Raw genomic sequence first — 13,963 nt, forward strand, 5'->3', positions numbered from 1 at the left:
TTTTTTTTTTTTTTTTTTTTTTTTTTTTTTTTGAGACGGAGTCTCGCGCTGTGTCACCCAGGCTGGAGTGCAGTGGCGCGATCTCGGCTCACTGCAAGCTCCGCCTCCCAGGTTCAGGCCATTCTCCTGCCTCAGCCTCCGAGTAGCTGGGACTACAGGCGCCCGCCACCACGCCCGGCTAGTTTTTTGTATTTTTAGTAGAGACGGGGTTTCACCATGTTAGCCAGGATGGTCTCGATCTCCTGACCTCGTGATCCGCCCGCCTCGGCCTCCCAAAGTGCTGGGATTACAGGCTTGAGCCACCGCGCCCGGCCATTAGTTTTCTTTTGATAGAAGATTTGCATGGTATGTTTTTCTTTAAATTACAGTGTTATGGAGATGTAATTCGCCTACTATATAATTCTTCTATCTAAGGCATGCAATTCAATGTTTTTTAGTACAGATGGCACCCAACTTAGGATGGTTCAACTTATGATTTTTCAGCTTTACAATGGTGCAAAAGCAGTATGCATGTAGTACAGTAGAAACTACTTTGAGTATTCATACAATCTGTTTTTCACTTTCAGTATAATATTCAATAAATTATTCATTATAAAATAGGCTTTGTGTTAGATTATTTGCCCCAGTATAGGATAATGTAAGTGTTCTGAACACGTTTAAGGTAGGCTAGACTAAGCTATGATGTTCCGTAGGTTAGATGTATTGAATGCATTTTTGACTTAAGATATTTTCAACATAAAATGGGTTTATCAGGATGTAACTCCATTGCAAATCAAAGAGCATCTGTATATTCAATGAGTTGTGTAGCTGTCATCATAATTTTAGAATATTTTTGTCACCTTAAAAGAAATCTCATACTTATTAGCAGTCATTCCCCATTTCTCAACAATCTTGCCTTCCCCAGCCCTAGGCAGTCTCTCTTCTGTTTCTATGGATTTGCTTATTCTGGACATTCCATATAAAGGGAATCATATGATATGTGGTCTTTTGTGACTGGCTTCTTATACTTAGATTTATGTTAAGGCTTATCCATTTTTTTTGTAATCAAAATGTCAAGGGCTCTTCCATGTTATAGCATTTATCAATACTTCATTCCTTTTTATGGGCGAATACTATTCCATTCATCCATATATGGATATAGCACACATTGTTTATCCATTCATCAGTTTGGTTTTGTTGTGGACATATGTTTTCAGCTCTCTTGGATGTGTAGGAGTGGAATTGCTGGATCATATGATAACTCTATGTTTAATCGTTTGAAGAACCAGCAGAAAGTTTTTCCAAAGTGCCACCATTTTACATCTCACCAGTAGTGTAAAAGGGTTCCAGTTTTTTTACATCCTTACCAATACTTGTGATTATTTCAGTGGCTATAAACTAGTATCTCATTTGACAAACATAAAATATATATATATATATATATATATATTATTTTTTTTTTTTGAGACAGAGTCTCGCACTGTCATCCAGGCTGGAGTACGGTGGCACGATCTCCCTGCAACCTCTGCCTCCCAGGTTCAAGCAATTCTGCCTCAGCCTCCCGAGTAGCTGGGACTACAGGCGTGTGCCATCACGCCTAGCTGATTTTTGTATTTTTAGTAGAGACAGGGTTTCACGATGTTGACCAGGATGGTCTCCATCTCTTGACCTTATGATCCGCCCGCCTCAGCTTCCCAAAGTGCTGGGATTACAGGTGTGAGCCACTGGCACCCGGCCCGACAGAGATTCTTTTTGACCAAACTATAGACATGCTTCTCTGAGTCCTGTTTTCAATTTGGCCTTGACCTTGGACCCTGTCCTTGGCCTGCCTAACCCAGTCTTAACAAGGTATCCTGCTAGCTCATCTCTCCTTCCTTTGATATGTTATCACCCTTGATATCTGATAAAGTTCCTCACCCCCTGACCTTCGATGTATGAGTCTTTGGCCTTCCTTTAGCATGCATCTTACTAGGCCAGTTTTGCAAGAAACTTCGTGCTCTTTAATGTCTCCTCTTAGTAATTTTCTATCCACTGACCCCCACCCCCAGCTCTGGTTGTGGACTATAAATCTCTCTGTCTTTACTGTAGTCAGAGTTGAGAACAGTTGTTCTCCCTTATTGTAGTAGTCATGATCCTTCTTGAATAAAGTCTTTCTTACCATTTTAACAAGTGTGAAAATAATTTTTTCCTTAATGCATTGTGGATTTTGCTTGTATTTTCTGGTCTGTCTTCTTAATTAAAAAATATATTTTATTAATTTTTAATAAAAAGAGATGGGGTCTTCCTGTGTTGCCCAGGCTGGTGTCAACTCCTGGGCTCAAGTAATCCTCCAGCCTCAGTCTTCCAAAGTGCTGGGATTATAGGTGTAGCCACCATGCTCAGCTTATTTTTTAAAGAGCGTTTTTCTAGACAGTATGCGACTCAGTCTTGTCTTTTTTGAGGAAGGGTCTTGCTCTGTCATCCAGGCTGGAGTGCAATGACGTGATCATGGCTCACTGCAGCCTCGACCTCCCAGGGCTCAAGTGTCCTCCCACCTTAGCCTCCCAAGTACCTGGGACTGCAAGCCCATGGCACCCCTACCCTGCCACCCAGCTAATTTTTTGTATTTTTTGTACAGATGAGGTCTCAATTTGTTGCCCAGGTTGGAGTCTTGTCTTATTACCAATATAACAATTTCTGCTTTTTAATCAGGGTATTTGACCATTTAGGTTTAAAGCGGTTATTCACATGGTTGGGTTTAAGCCTCTCATTTTGATAGTGTTTTTCCATTTGTCTTATATTTTCTGTTTCTTTTTCTTCTTTTTGTGCTTGGTATAAGATTGATTGAGAGGTAGGGATGTGAGTGTGTGTGTGTGCATTTTCATATTTCATTTATCTTCTTCATTAGCTGTATTTTTTTGTTGCTTTTATAAGTGGTTGATCTAGACTTTATAATATTATAATGTACATCTTTACTGTCTCACAGTATACTTTCAAATAGTATTAGACTATGTTAAGTCTAATGTAAGAACATTACAATATATTTACATTAAGCTTACTTGCAGTGAGCCAAGATAATGCCACTGCATTCCAGCCTGGGTGACAAAGTGAGACTCTGTCTCAAAAATAAATTAAAAATTAAAAAAGTAAAATAGATAGATAGAAAGATAGAGTGAGACTCTGTATCTAAAATAGATAGACAGATTGACCAACTGACCTACCTGTCACTTTGCATGACCCTTTAGTTTCAAAAGGATGATCATCTAAACGGGGGTGTCCAATCTTTTGCATCCCTTGCCACATTGGAAGAAGAATTGTCTTGGCCACACATAAAATACACCAGCACTAATGATAGCTGGTGAGCTAAAACACACACACACACACACACACACACATACACACTCACATATACACAAAAATCTCATAATGTTTTAAGAAAATTTATGAATTTGTGTTAGGCTGCATTCAAAGCTGTCCGGGCCACATGCGACCTGCAGACCATGGGATGGACAAGCTGGATCTACCACATTGAGTTACCCCTTTATAGCCACAAAAAATATGCTACTAATACTATCATTGCCATAATAATTCCTGCTGGTCTCTAGTTTCTCATTGTCCCATGCATGTTCACACGAATACTTTGCAGGAAAGAGTTAACATAACAGGGCCTGAGACTGCTATTCTTAGAAAGGTCTGCTTAGAGAGATTATCCATTGGTTGACATCTGGGAACTTAGGTTTTGGAAAGATTCAACTATTCCTCATAAGAGTGGTTTACTTAATCTTCTACGGAGAATGGGTTTGAGAAGAGGTTCAAGGTAATTTATCTAGATCTCAATGGGCAAGGAACCTGTTCAGAAAAAAGTTAACATTGCAGTCCTGAGACTTTTATCCCTAAAAAAGGCTGCTTGCAAGGTTAGCTCTTTGCTGACATGGGAAATCAGGATTTCAAGAGGATTCCCAACATGCCCTAACTGATAAGATAGTTTACTGTGCCTAAATTGTTTCGGCAAACAATATGGTTTATGCTGGAGGCCTGGTTTCCTTCTGGGGTCTGGAATTTTGGTATGTCCTAGGCAGACGGTCCCTACGTTACCAGCTCCCAGTGAAAACTCTGGACATGAGGCCTCTAATAAGCTTACTTGGTAGACAGCATTTCACATATGTTGTCATAACTCATTGCTGAAGGAATTGTGTCCTGTGTGACCCTACTGGGAAAGGACTCTTTAAAAGCTTAAATCTGGTTTCCTCTGGTCTTTGACTTATGCACCTTTTCCCTCTGCTTATTTTGTTTGGCATCCTTCTGCTGTAATAAATTTTAGCCATGAGTAAAACTAGAGGCTAACTCTTGTGAGTCTTCCTAGCAAATATCCAAATCCAGGGGAGATCCTGGGGACTCCCAACACAGATAGTTTGGCTATGGGTTAGGTCATTTTATGCATTTTGGAAAATGAATTCATAGTGAGATTTTAAAATTATGTTTGTATAATAGTTTTTATAGGAAAGTACAAATGAAATTACATTCACCTTTCTTTCACTTTAGAGAGGTAACTGAAGTTCGTGAAGTCACCAGAAAATCAGTCCCTCGTAATTCCTTAGAAAGTGCTGAGTACCTTAAAGTCATAACTGGTTTATTAAATGCAAAAGACTTTCGTGATCGTATTAATGGGATTAAGCAGCTTTTATCAGATACTGAAAATAATCAAGACCTTGTTGTTGGAAACATTGTGAAGGTAAGGACTTGTCAAAATTAATTTTAAGGCGGGTATGGTGGCTCATGCCTGTAATCCCAGCACTTTGGGAAGCCAAGGTAGAAGGATCTCTTGAGTCTAGGAGTTCAAAGTTCAAGTCCAGCCTGGGCAACATAGTAAGACCCTGTCTCTACAAAAAAGAAAAAAAAAATTATTTTCATTTGAAATCTATGTCAAATGAAGTTTATCAGTTTAAAAAATTGCTCTAAATCTTAGTGTTTTATATACCCTCTCACTGTATATATACAAATTACACAAATTTAAATGGAATTTAATTAATAAATTATATATTTACATATTATATGTATATTATTCTAAAGTGTTAAAATAAGCTTAGTGAAAAGAATAGATTGCCTGGGTTTTGCTAGGTTAAAAGCATACTAGAACAAGTCAAAATCCTTGAAACAAAGTAAGAAGATAGCTATTTATTAGTCTGAATCCTGCCACAAGATGATAAGCGCCTTGAAACTTCTATATTCTCAGAGCACTCAGAACCTGGCATTTAGTAAATATATGTTAAATTAATCAATACATATTTTTTTAAAGGCAAAGACAGATAAGAGACTTGATATTGCTTTAGAACAGATATTAAAACTTTCCATTATATGGGTTAGAAATCTCTGTATAGGCTGGGCGCGGTGGCTCAAGCCTGTAATCCCAGCACTTTGGGAGGCCGAGACAGGCGGATCACGAGGTCAGGAGATCGAGGCCATCCTGGCTAACACGGTGAAACCCCGTCTCTACTAAAAAAATACAAAAAACTAGCCGGGCGAAGTGGCGGGCGCCTGTAGTCCCAGCTACTCGGGAGGCTGAGGCAGGAGAATGGCGTAAACCCGGGAGGCGGAGCTTGCAGTGAGCTGAGATCCGGCCACTGCACTCCAGCCTCGGTGACAGAGCGAGACTCCGTCTCAAAGAAAAAAAAAAAAGAAAGAAATATCTGTATAGTGACTTATGTACTTATCTTTAGGAAGACAATAAATAAAGGGAAATATTAATTAATATTCATCGTATCACAGCATAGATTATTTTTGCTTCATCAGAATTTAGTTCAGTTAATTCTAGTAGTAATTTATTAATTAAATTTCATTTTAAGTTTGTGTAATGTGCATTATACTTGGCAAACATACCATAACTACTCTTCACTTCTCATGGTATTGTCTCAGCTTTCAGAAGAAAAGAACCATATTACCATGGCATGGGAGCCAGAAACTTGTATTTTCTGATATCTGTTGAGTAAAAATAAATCTCTTGGGAAGATTATTCTTAACATGAAAAATAACAAATAAGTATTGGAAATTATTAGTGAATAGTCTCAGCTCATAGAGTAGCTCTTTACTTACCTGACATGATTAAAGGATTGTTTAGCATTCACTTTATTATATCTTGAGTTTATTAAAGTTAAGGATTCTGAAGAGCAAGGAATTATTGTTAAAGTTACCAGGTTAAGAGATAATAATACAAATTTAACTCTGAAATTGCATCTAAAATTTTCATAATAAACCTAAACTGAAACTAGGTTAGATCTCCACAGTAAAACTGACATGTCTACTTCTAGTGTGAAAAAAGATAAAAACTTTTCTTAAGTTCTTAGAGTTAGCTAAGCTAACCTGCACCTTCCAGAAAACAAGATGTTTATCATATTTACAATTAGTCATCTGCCTACTGAGCCATATTTTTCAGCTTTTATTAGGATGTCTTTTGGGGCAATTTTTGAGGCCTTCTCCTTTCGTTACAAGAAGATTTGACACTTAGATTTAGTACCCCAATTTTTATAAAGTTCCTGTTATCTAAGTTCAAGCAAAATAGGATGTTGTGTATATATTTAAACTGAGTAAAGTAGGAGAAATATTATGACATGCCAAGAGAATTATAAATACAATAGCTATAAACATTATTTTACTTTAAATGATTTACCAATTTATTTTCAGATTTTTGATGCTTTTAAATCTCGACTTCATGATTCTAATAGTAAAGTAAATCTGGTGGCTCTGGAAACAATGCACAAAATGATTCCTCTACTTAGAGACCACTTATCTCCTATAATCAACATGCTAATTCCAGCAATAGTGGATAACAATCTGAATTCCAAGAATCCAGGCATCTACGCTGCTGCTACGAATGTTGTTCAGGCACTGAGTCAGCATGTAGGTAAGAAATCTTACTTCAGCACTCAAATTGACTTTCTTTTCATGTTTTCTGATTCCATCCGTACTTTTTTTGTAATGCTGAAATCCTAGTTATTCAGGTTTTTAAACTTAATATTCTCATAAAACTTTCTATTTTCTCAATGGTTTTAAAATTATTTTTAGTGATTAAATTCTGTTCCATTAAATTGACTTTCCCTTATCTTTGATTTTATTTCTTTTTCTGCCTCAACCTCAGTCTGCTAACAAAACTAACTCAATAATTTGGCATGAGATGATCCAGAAATAAAATAAAGAAAAAATATAAAAATAAGAAAATAATAATAAATAAACTAACTCAAAATGGATCACAGATTTAAATGTACAACTTAAATGTAAAACTTTTACAAGATAACATGAGAAAATCTTAGGACTTGGTGAAAAGTTGTACATATAGCACTAAGAGCATGATCCTATAATCTCAGCCTTTTGGGAGGCCAAGGTGGGCAGATCACCTGAGGTTGGGAGTGCAAGACCAGCCTGGCCAACATGGTGAAACCGTCTCTACTAAAAATACAAAAATTAGCTGGGTGTGGTGACGCATGCCTGTAATCCCAGCTACTCTGGAAGCTGAGGCAGGAGAATTGCTTGAACCACCTCCAGGAGGTGGAGGTTGCAGTGAGCCAAGGTTGTACCACTGCACTGCAGCCTGGGCAACAGAGTGTGACTCCGTATCAAAAAATTAAATTTTTTTTAAAGAATAGATAAAGAGGCCGGGCGTGGTGGCTCAAGCCTGTAATCCCAGCACTTTGGGAGGCCGAGACGGGTGGATCACGAGGTCAGGAGATTGAGACCATCCTGGCTAACATGGTGAAACCCCGTCTCTACTAAAAAATACAAAAAACTAGCCAGGCGAGGTGGCAGGCGCCTGTAGTCCCAGCTACTTGGGAGGCTGAGGCAGGAGAATGGCGTAAACCTGGGAGACGGAGCTTGCAGTGAGCTGAGATCCGGCCACTGCACTCCAGCCTGGGCAACAGAGCGAGACTCCGTCTCAAAAAGAAAAAAAAAAAAAGATAAAGAGACAAGCTGCAGACTGGGAAAAATATTTTCAAACCATGTATCTGACAGCTAATATCTAGAATATATAAAGAAATCTCAAAGCTCAACATCAAAAAAACTCAAATTAAAAAAAAATAGACAAAAGACCTGAGGAAATATTTAAAACATGAGGCTATATGGATGGCAAATAAGGAAGGATATATGACTGACCAAATAAGCATGTGAAAAGATGTTCAACATCACTAGCCATCCGGGAAATGCATATGCAAGTTAAGGCCATGATCACCACACAAGTATTAGAACAGCCAAAATAAAAAATAGTGACAATGCAAAATGCTGACAAGATTACAGAGAAACTACATTTCATACACTGCTGGTGAAAATGTAAATAAAATGGTACAGCCACTCTAGGTTTGGCAGTTTCTTTAAAATCTAAATATACCATGAAATACTACTTAATAAAAAAGAACAAACTATTAGGAACATGAAACAAATTTGTATAAAAAGATTATTTGACCGGGCGTGGTGGCTCACGCCTGTAATCGCAGCACTTTGGGAGGCTGAGGCGGGCAGATCACGAGGTCAGGAGATCGAGACCATCCTGGCTAACACAGTGAAACCCCGTCTCTACTAAAAATACGAAAAATTAGCCAGGCATGGTGGCGGGTGCCTGTAGTCCCAGCTACTAGGGAGGCTGAGGCAGGAGAATGGCATGAACCCGGGAGGCGGAGCTTGCAGTGAGCTGAGATCACGCCACTGCACTCCGGCATGGGCGACAGAGCGAGACTCTATCTCAAAAAAAAAGAAAAGAAAGATTATTTGTCATGTCCAAGTAGAATTTATCCCAGGGATGCAAAGATGGTTCAACATATGCAAATTAATGGTTCTTAAGTATTTTTCATCAGGTTTAGTGTAATACCGTAAACCTCGAGTGACACCATCAGACCTATATGAAGTGCCACTAGTGATGCTGAAAGTGCTCCCAATAAGCAGGGGAAAGTCATGACATGATGAATTTGAATTGCTTGATATCTGAGTAGCTTGAGGTTTGCAGCTGTGGTTGCCCACCACTTCAGATAGATGACTAATCTTGTAAACAGATGACATAAATTTGCATTATTGACAAATACAATACTGTAAATGTATTTTTCTTCTCTTTCCTAATATTTTCTTTTCTCTAGCTTACTTTATTGTAAGATTCCAGTATATAATACATATAACATCCAAAATATGTGTTAATTGACAGTTTATGTTATTGGTAAGGTTTCTGATCAACAGTAAGTTATTAGTATTTCAGTTTGGGGAGTATGAAAAGTTAAACACGGATTTTCAACTGTACAGGGGTTGGCTCCCCTAACCCCTGTGTTGTCCAAGGGTTAATTGTAGTTATTTAAGATGAAACCTTTAGGTGGAAGGTACACAGGACCTCTATATAATCTTAGTAAATTTCTGTGTTTCTATTATTATTTCACAATTAAAGCTTTATTTTTTTTATTTTTTTTTTTGAGACGGAGTCTCACTCTGTCACCCAGGCTGGAGTGCAGCGGCCGAATCTCGGCTCACTGCAAGCTCCGCCTCCCAGGTTTACACCGTTCTCCTGCCTCAGCCTCCTGAGTAGCTGGGACTACAGGCACCCGCCACCTCGCCCGGCTAGTTTTTTTGTATTTTTTAGTAGAGACGGGGTTTCACCGTGTTAGCCAGGATGGTCTCGATCTCCTGACCTCGTGATGCACCCGTCTCGGCCTCCCCAAGTGCTGGGATTACAGGCTTGAGCCACCGTGCCTGGCCTCACAATTAAAACTTTAAAAAAAAATTCAGTAAATGTAAAAACTGCTTCCCTTTTTCTTTTTCTTTCTTTCTTTTTCTTTTTCTTTCTTTTTTTTTGGTTGTTGTTGTTGAGACAGAGTCTCACTCTGTCACCAGGCTAGAGTGCAATGGCATGATGTCACCTCACTGCAACCTCTGACTCCCTGGTTCAAGTGATTCTCCTGCCTCAGCTTCCCAAGTAGCTGGGATTACAGGCACATGCCACCACACCCAGCTAATTTTTGTATTTTTAATAGAGACAGAGTTTCACCGTGTTGGCCAGGGTGGTCTCAAACTCCTGACCTCATGATCTTCCCACCTTGGCCTCCCAAAGTGCTGGGATTACAGGCGTGAGCCACCACACCCAGGTGCTTTTTCTGTTTTTTGATAAAACTATGCTATTATTTGAAATAAGATGCCTAGGAGATTCAGGCAGTTTTTTGTTTTTGTTTTTGTCTTTTTTTTTTTTTTAATACCACATGATAGCTCCTTTAAAACTGTGTGAGGTATTTTTAGTTCTCATTTGCTTTAAGAATATTACTCTGTTAAGATTTTGTTTGGTTTGTTGGTTTTGAGAGAGAGAGCGTCACTGTCACCCAGGTTGGGGTGCAGTGGTGCAATCATAGCTCAATGCAGCCTTGGACTCCTGGGCTCAAGTGATCCTCTTACGTCAGCCTCCCAAGTAGCTGGAATTACAGGTGCTAGTGACCATGCCTGGCCTGTTAAAGTTTTATAGAAAATTTTAAATAGTGATTATGTAGATTTTTAAAGTGTTACACATTTGCATCCTAGAAATGATTATTTTTCTTTTCAATGCTATGTAATGGAAAGTAACTAGGAGCTCATTACTCTTTAAACATATGTCTTTGTGTTCTTTTTTTTTAGACAATTACTTACTTCTACAGCCATTTTGCACAAAAGCTCAGTTTTTAAATGGAAAAGCAAAACAGGATATGACGGAAAAGCTTGCTGGTAAATACTTTGTAACAATTTCTAAACAAATATTTTATTAACTAAGGATAAACTGATAAACGATTTCAATTTAATTTTAAGATAGCTACCAACTTAATATAACTACCCACAAAGTAGAAATAAATTGTGTAATGATCCACAAGAGAACCTTTTAAGACTTTTACCTGAAACATTTTTGTCAAAAGAATTTTATCCTTTTTTTCCAGTAAATGTTCAGTCTTCCTATTAGTGTAGCCAAATGCAGGTTCAGCCAGTCACCACTTGGAAAATTGAATAACAAGGATGAGGTACGGTGGAAGGAAAGTGACTTTATTTTCCAAAGTTAGCAGTTGGCAGGTGGTTCAGGCTCCTGCCTTAACAAAACTGCTTCAGAATTCTCAGGCAAAATGCTAGGGTTTAAGAAGGAGACGGTTTGCATGGAGGGCATGCAGTGGGCCAGGCAGTACAGTTCTACATGATTTGTTCTTATGACTTATCTTGAGTTATTGCTCCATATGGTGAATGGGCCAGTGCTGTCTCAGGCTGGACTGGGTTGTAAATTGGCACCACAGCCTTGAAGTAATCTCCTGGTTAGGGAGAATTCTATAGGTACCTGAATTGTCTCAAGATGGAGTCTCTGGAACTTTTTTTTTTTTTTTTTTTTTTAATTTTTGAGATGGAGTCTCGCTTTGTTGCCTAGGCTGGAGTGCAGTGGCGCAATATTGGCTAACTGCAACCTCTGCCTCCTGGGTTCAAGTGATTCTCCTGCCTCAGCCTCCTGAGTAGCTGGGGCTACAGGTGCCTGCCACCACGCCTGGCTAGTTTTTTTTTTTATTGTTATTATTTTTAGTAGAGATGGGGCTTCACCATGTTGGCCAGGATGGGCTTGAACTTCTGACCTCAAGTGATCCACCCACCTCGCCCTCCCAAAGTGCTAGAATTTCAGGCGTGAGCCACTGCACCCAGCCCAGTCTCTGGAACTTCTAAGCAAACATACTTAGATAGGCTAGCAATACAAAGGAGTATCTAGTAGAAAGAAGGAAAGCAAAATTTGTTATTTCATTACTAAAACGTTAATACAAAGGGCCACAAAAGGAGGAGGAAAAAAACACTTAAAAATAGGGTACTTGGTTACATTAGTAGAAATAATATGGCCGGGCGCAGTGGCTCACGTCTGTAATCCCAGCACTTTGGGAGGCAGAGGCGGGTGGATCACAAGGTCAGGAGATCGAGACCATCCTGGCTAAAACGGTGAAACCCCGTCTCTACTAAAAATACAAAAAATTAGCCGGGCGCGGAGGCGGGCGCCTGTGGTCCCAGCTACTCAGGAGGCTGAGGCAGAAGAATGGCGTCGGCCCGGGAGGCGGAGCTTGCAGTGAGCCGAGATCGCGCCACTGCACTCCAGCCTGGGCGACATATCGAGACTCCATCTCAAAAAAAAAAAAAAAGAAAAAGAAATAATATGGGAAAAATAAAAATACATTAAAATCAAATTTGGTTCTTATAGAAAACTGCTATTTCAAAATCATGTTTGATAAAAGGTCCATGGGTTAAAACTGTGTACATTTCTGTTTCACTATATTTGGAAAACATCAAGATGAATTTGGGTTCATTTTCTCTCCTTACCACTTTTGCATGAACTAATTGTTCTATATGGGATTCTAATACCATACTTGAAGATCCCAATCTTTGAGAGAAAGGTTTCTTACATTGCTTCTTTTAAGAAGCCTAACTTTTGGCCGGGCGCGGTAGCTCACGCCTGTAATCCCAGCACTTTCGAGGCCGAGGCGGGTGGATTATGAGGTCAGGAGATCGAGACCATCCTGGTTAACCCGGTGAAACCCCGTCTCTACTAAATATACAAAAAAAATTAGCCGGGCGTGGTGGCGGGCTCCTGTTGTCCCAGCTACTTGGGAGGCTGAGGCAGGAGAATGGCGTGAACCTGGGAGGCGGAGCTTGCAGTGAGCCAAGATTGCGCCACTGCACTCCAGCCTGGGCGACAGAGTGAGACTCCATCTCAAAAAAAAAAAAAAAAGAAAAAAAGAAAAGAAGCCTAACTTTTTAGGACAAATGACATAAGGAAGAAGCTTAGTATATTTTAGTTGCTTTTTATTTAGCAGAGCTTGGGCTTATTTATTAAGAAAAAACCCTCACTGTTTTTTATATTTTTGTGTTTCAGATATTGTTATGGAACTTTATCAAAGGAAGCCGCATGCCACAGAACAGAAAGTGTTGGTTGTTTTATGGCATCTCTTAGGAAATATGACAAATAGTGGCTCTCTGCCTGGAGCTGGAGGAAATATACGAACAGCCACAGCTAAATTATCAAAAGCACTCTTTGCACAGATGGGTCAGAATCTGTTAAATCAGGCTGCATCTCAACCACCACATATCAAAAAGAGTTTGGAGGAATTACTCGATATGACGATTTTAAATGAATTATGAATCTTTGATAAAATATTGTATGATGAACAAAAGTGTTTACATGATGACAAGTGGAACTTTCTAAAAGTTATGTTATCAGTGCCTGCACTTCACATCCAGCAAATTAAGTCAATGGCTATTTTTATTTGCAGCCTATGAGTACACATCTGTCCTATATCAACCTTACCACTTACATCCATCCCATAAAAACCTAAAATATATCATTCATGAATAATTCACGAAATCTGAGTCACATGGGATGAATTCAATTTTAATATTTTTGAAAAAAGTCCTGCTCATTTGCACTATTCTATAGAAGCTACAATTTGTTGCCCTGTATGTACAATTAGAATTGTAATTAAAAATATACTTTTTATTATGTAATCATGTTCTGGTATGTCTCATTTCTCAGCCTTATTTTATAAAGTGGAAGTCATTGAACTATGTTATCAGAAACTAAGTTTGTATATTATTTGTGAAAAACATGTATTTCTGAATCAGTCCACTAATATGATTGTGCAGTATTAGCTTGCTTTTGCTGCTGTGTTAATGTCATATATTAGCTTACCTTTTGGGTTTAATTATCTTACATAATTGTGAAATTTAACAAGTTATAATAAAGCATGACAACCAAAGTTTTAGAAAACATTAAACATTTTAAATGCACGTTTAAAAAAACGTGTCGAATGTAACCCCATTTTTGTGTGCAAACACTAAATTTTATTTCTTTATGTTTTGACCTTCATAAAGGTGTTGTTTTGCTGCCCAGTTGTGTAATTCTCAAAAATAGTGCCAGGTCTTCTATAGCTTTTTTCAGAATTCATGGGCTTACAAGTACTGTATGCATCTTTAAAAAGAAAAGGAATGTTATCAAATAAAAGGATTTATTTCT

General features: G+C 38.6%; 1 protein-coding gene across 2 annotated transcripts in view; it reads left to right on the top strand.

Moving 5' to 3' along the window:
* Window positions 1-13,963, top strand: part of TOGARAM1 (TOG array regulator of axonemal microtubules 1) — a 115,450-nt gene extending 101,487 nt beyond the window's left edge. For both annotated transcript variants that reach the window (XM_025392846.1, XM_025392847.1), the window contains 4 exons: window positions 4,501-4,690; window positions 6,637-6,856; window positions 10,582-10,668; window positions 12,827-13,963. In XM_025392846.1, coding sequence (XP_025248631.1) covers window positions 4,501-4,690; window positions 6,637-6,856; window positions 10,582-10,668; window positions 12,827-13,092 — 763 coding nt within the window. In that variant the 3' untranslated portion in view covers window positions 13,093-13,963. The remainder of the gene's footprint in view (window positions 1-4,500; window positions 4,691-6,636; window positions 6,857-10,581; window positions 10,669-12,826) is intronic.

The sequence above is a fragment of the Theropithecus gelada genome, chromosome 7b, assembly GCF_003255815.1.
Source record: "Theropithecus gelada isolate Dixy chromosome 7b, Tgel_1.0, whole genome shotgun sequence".
NCBI lineage: Eukaryota > Metazoa > Chordata > Mammalia > Primates > Cercopithecidae > Theropithecus > Theropithecus gelada.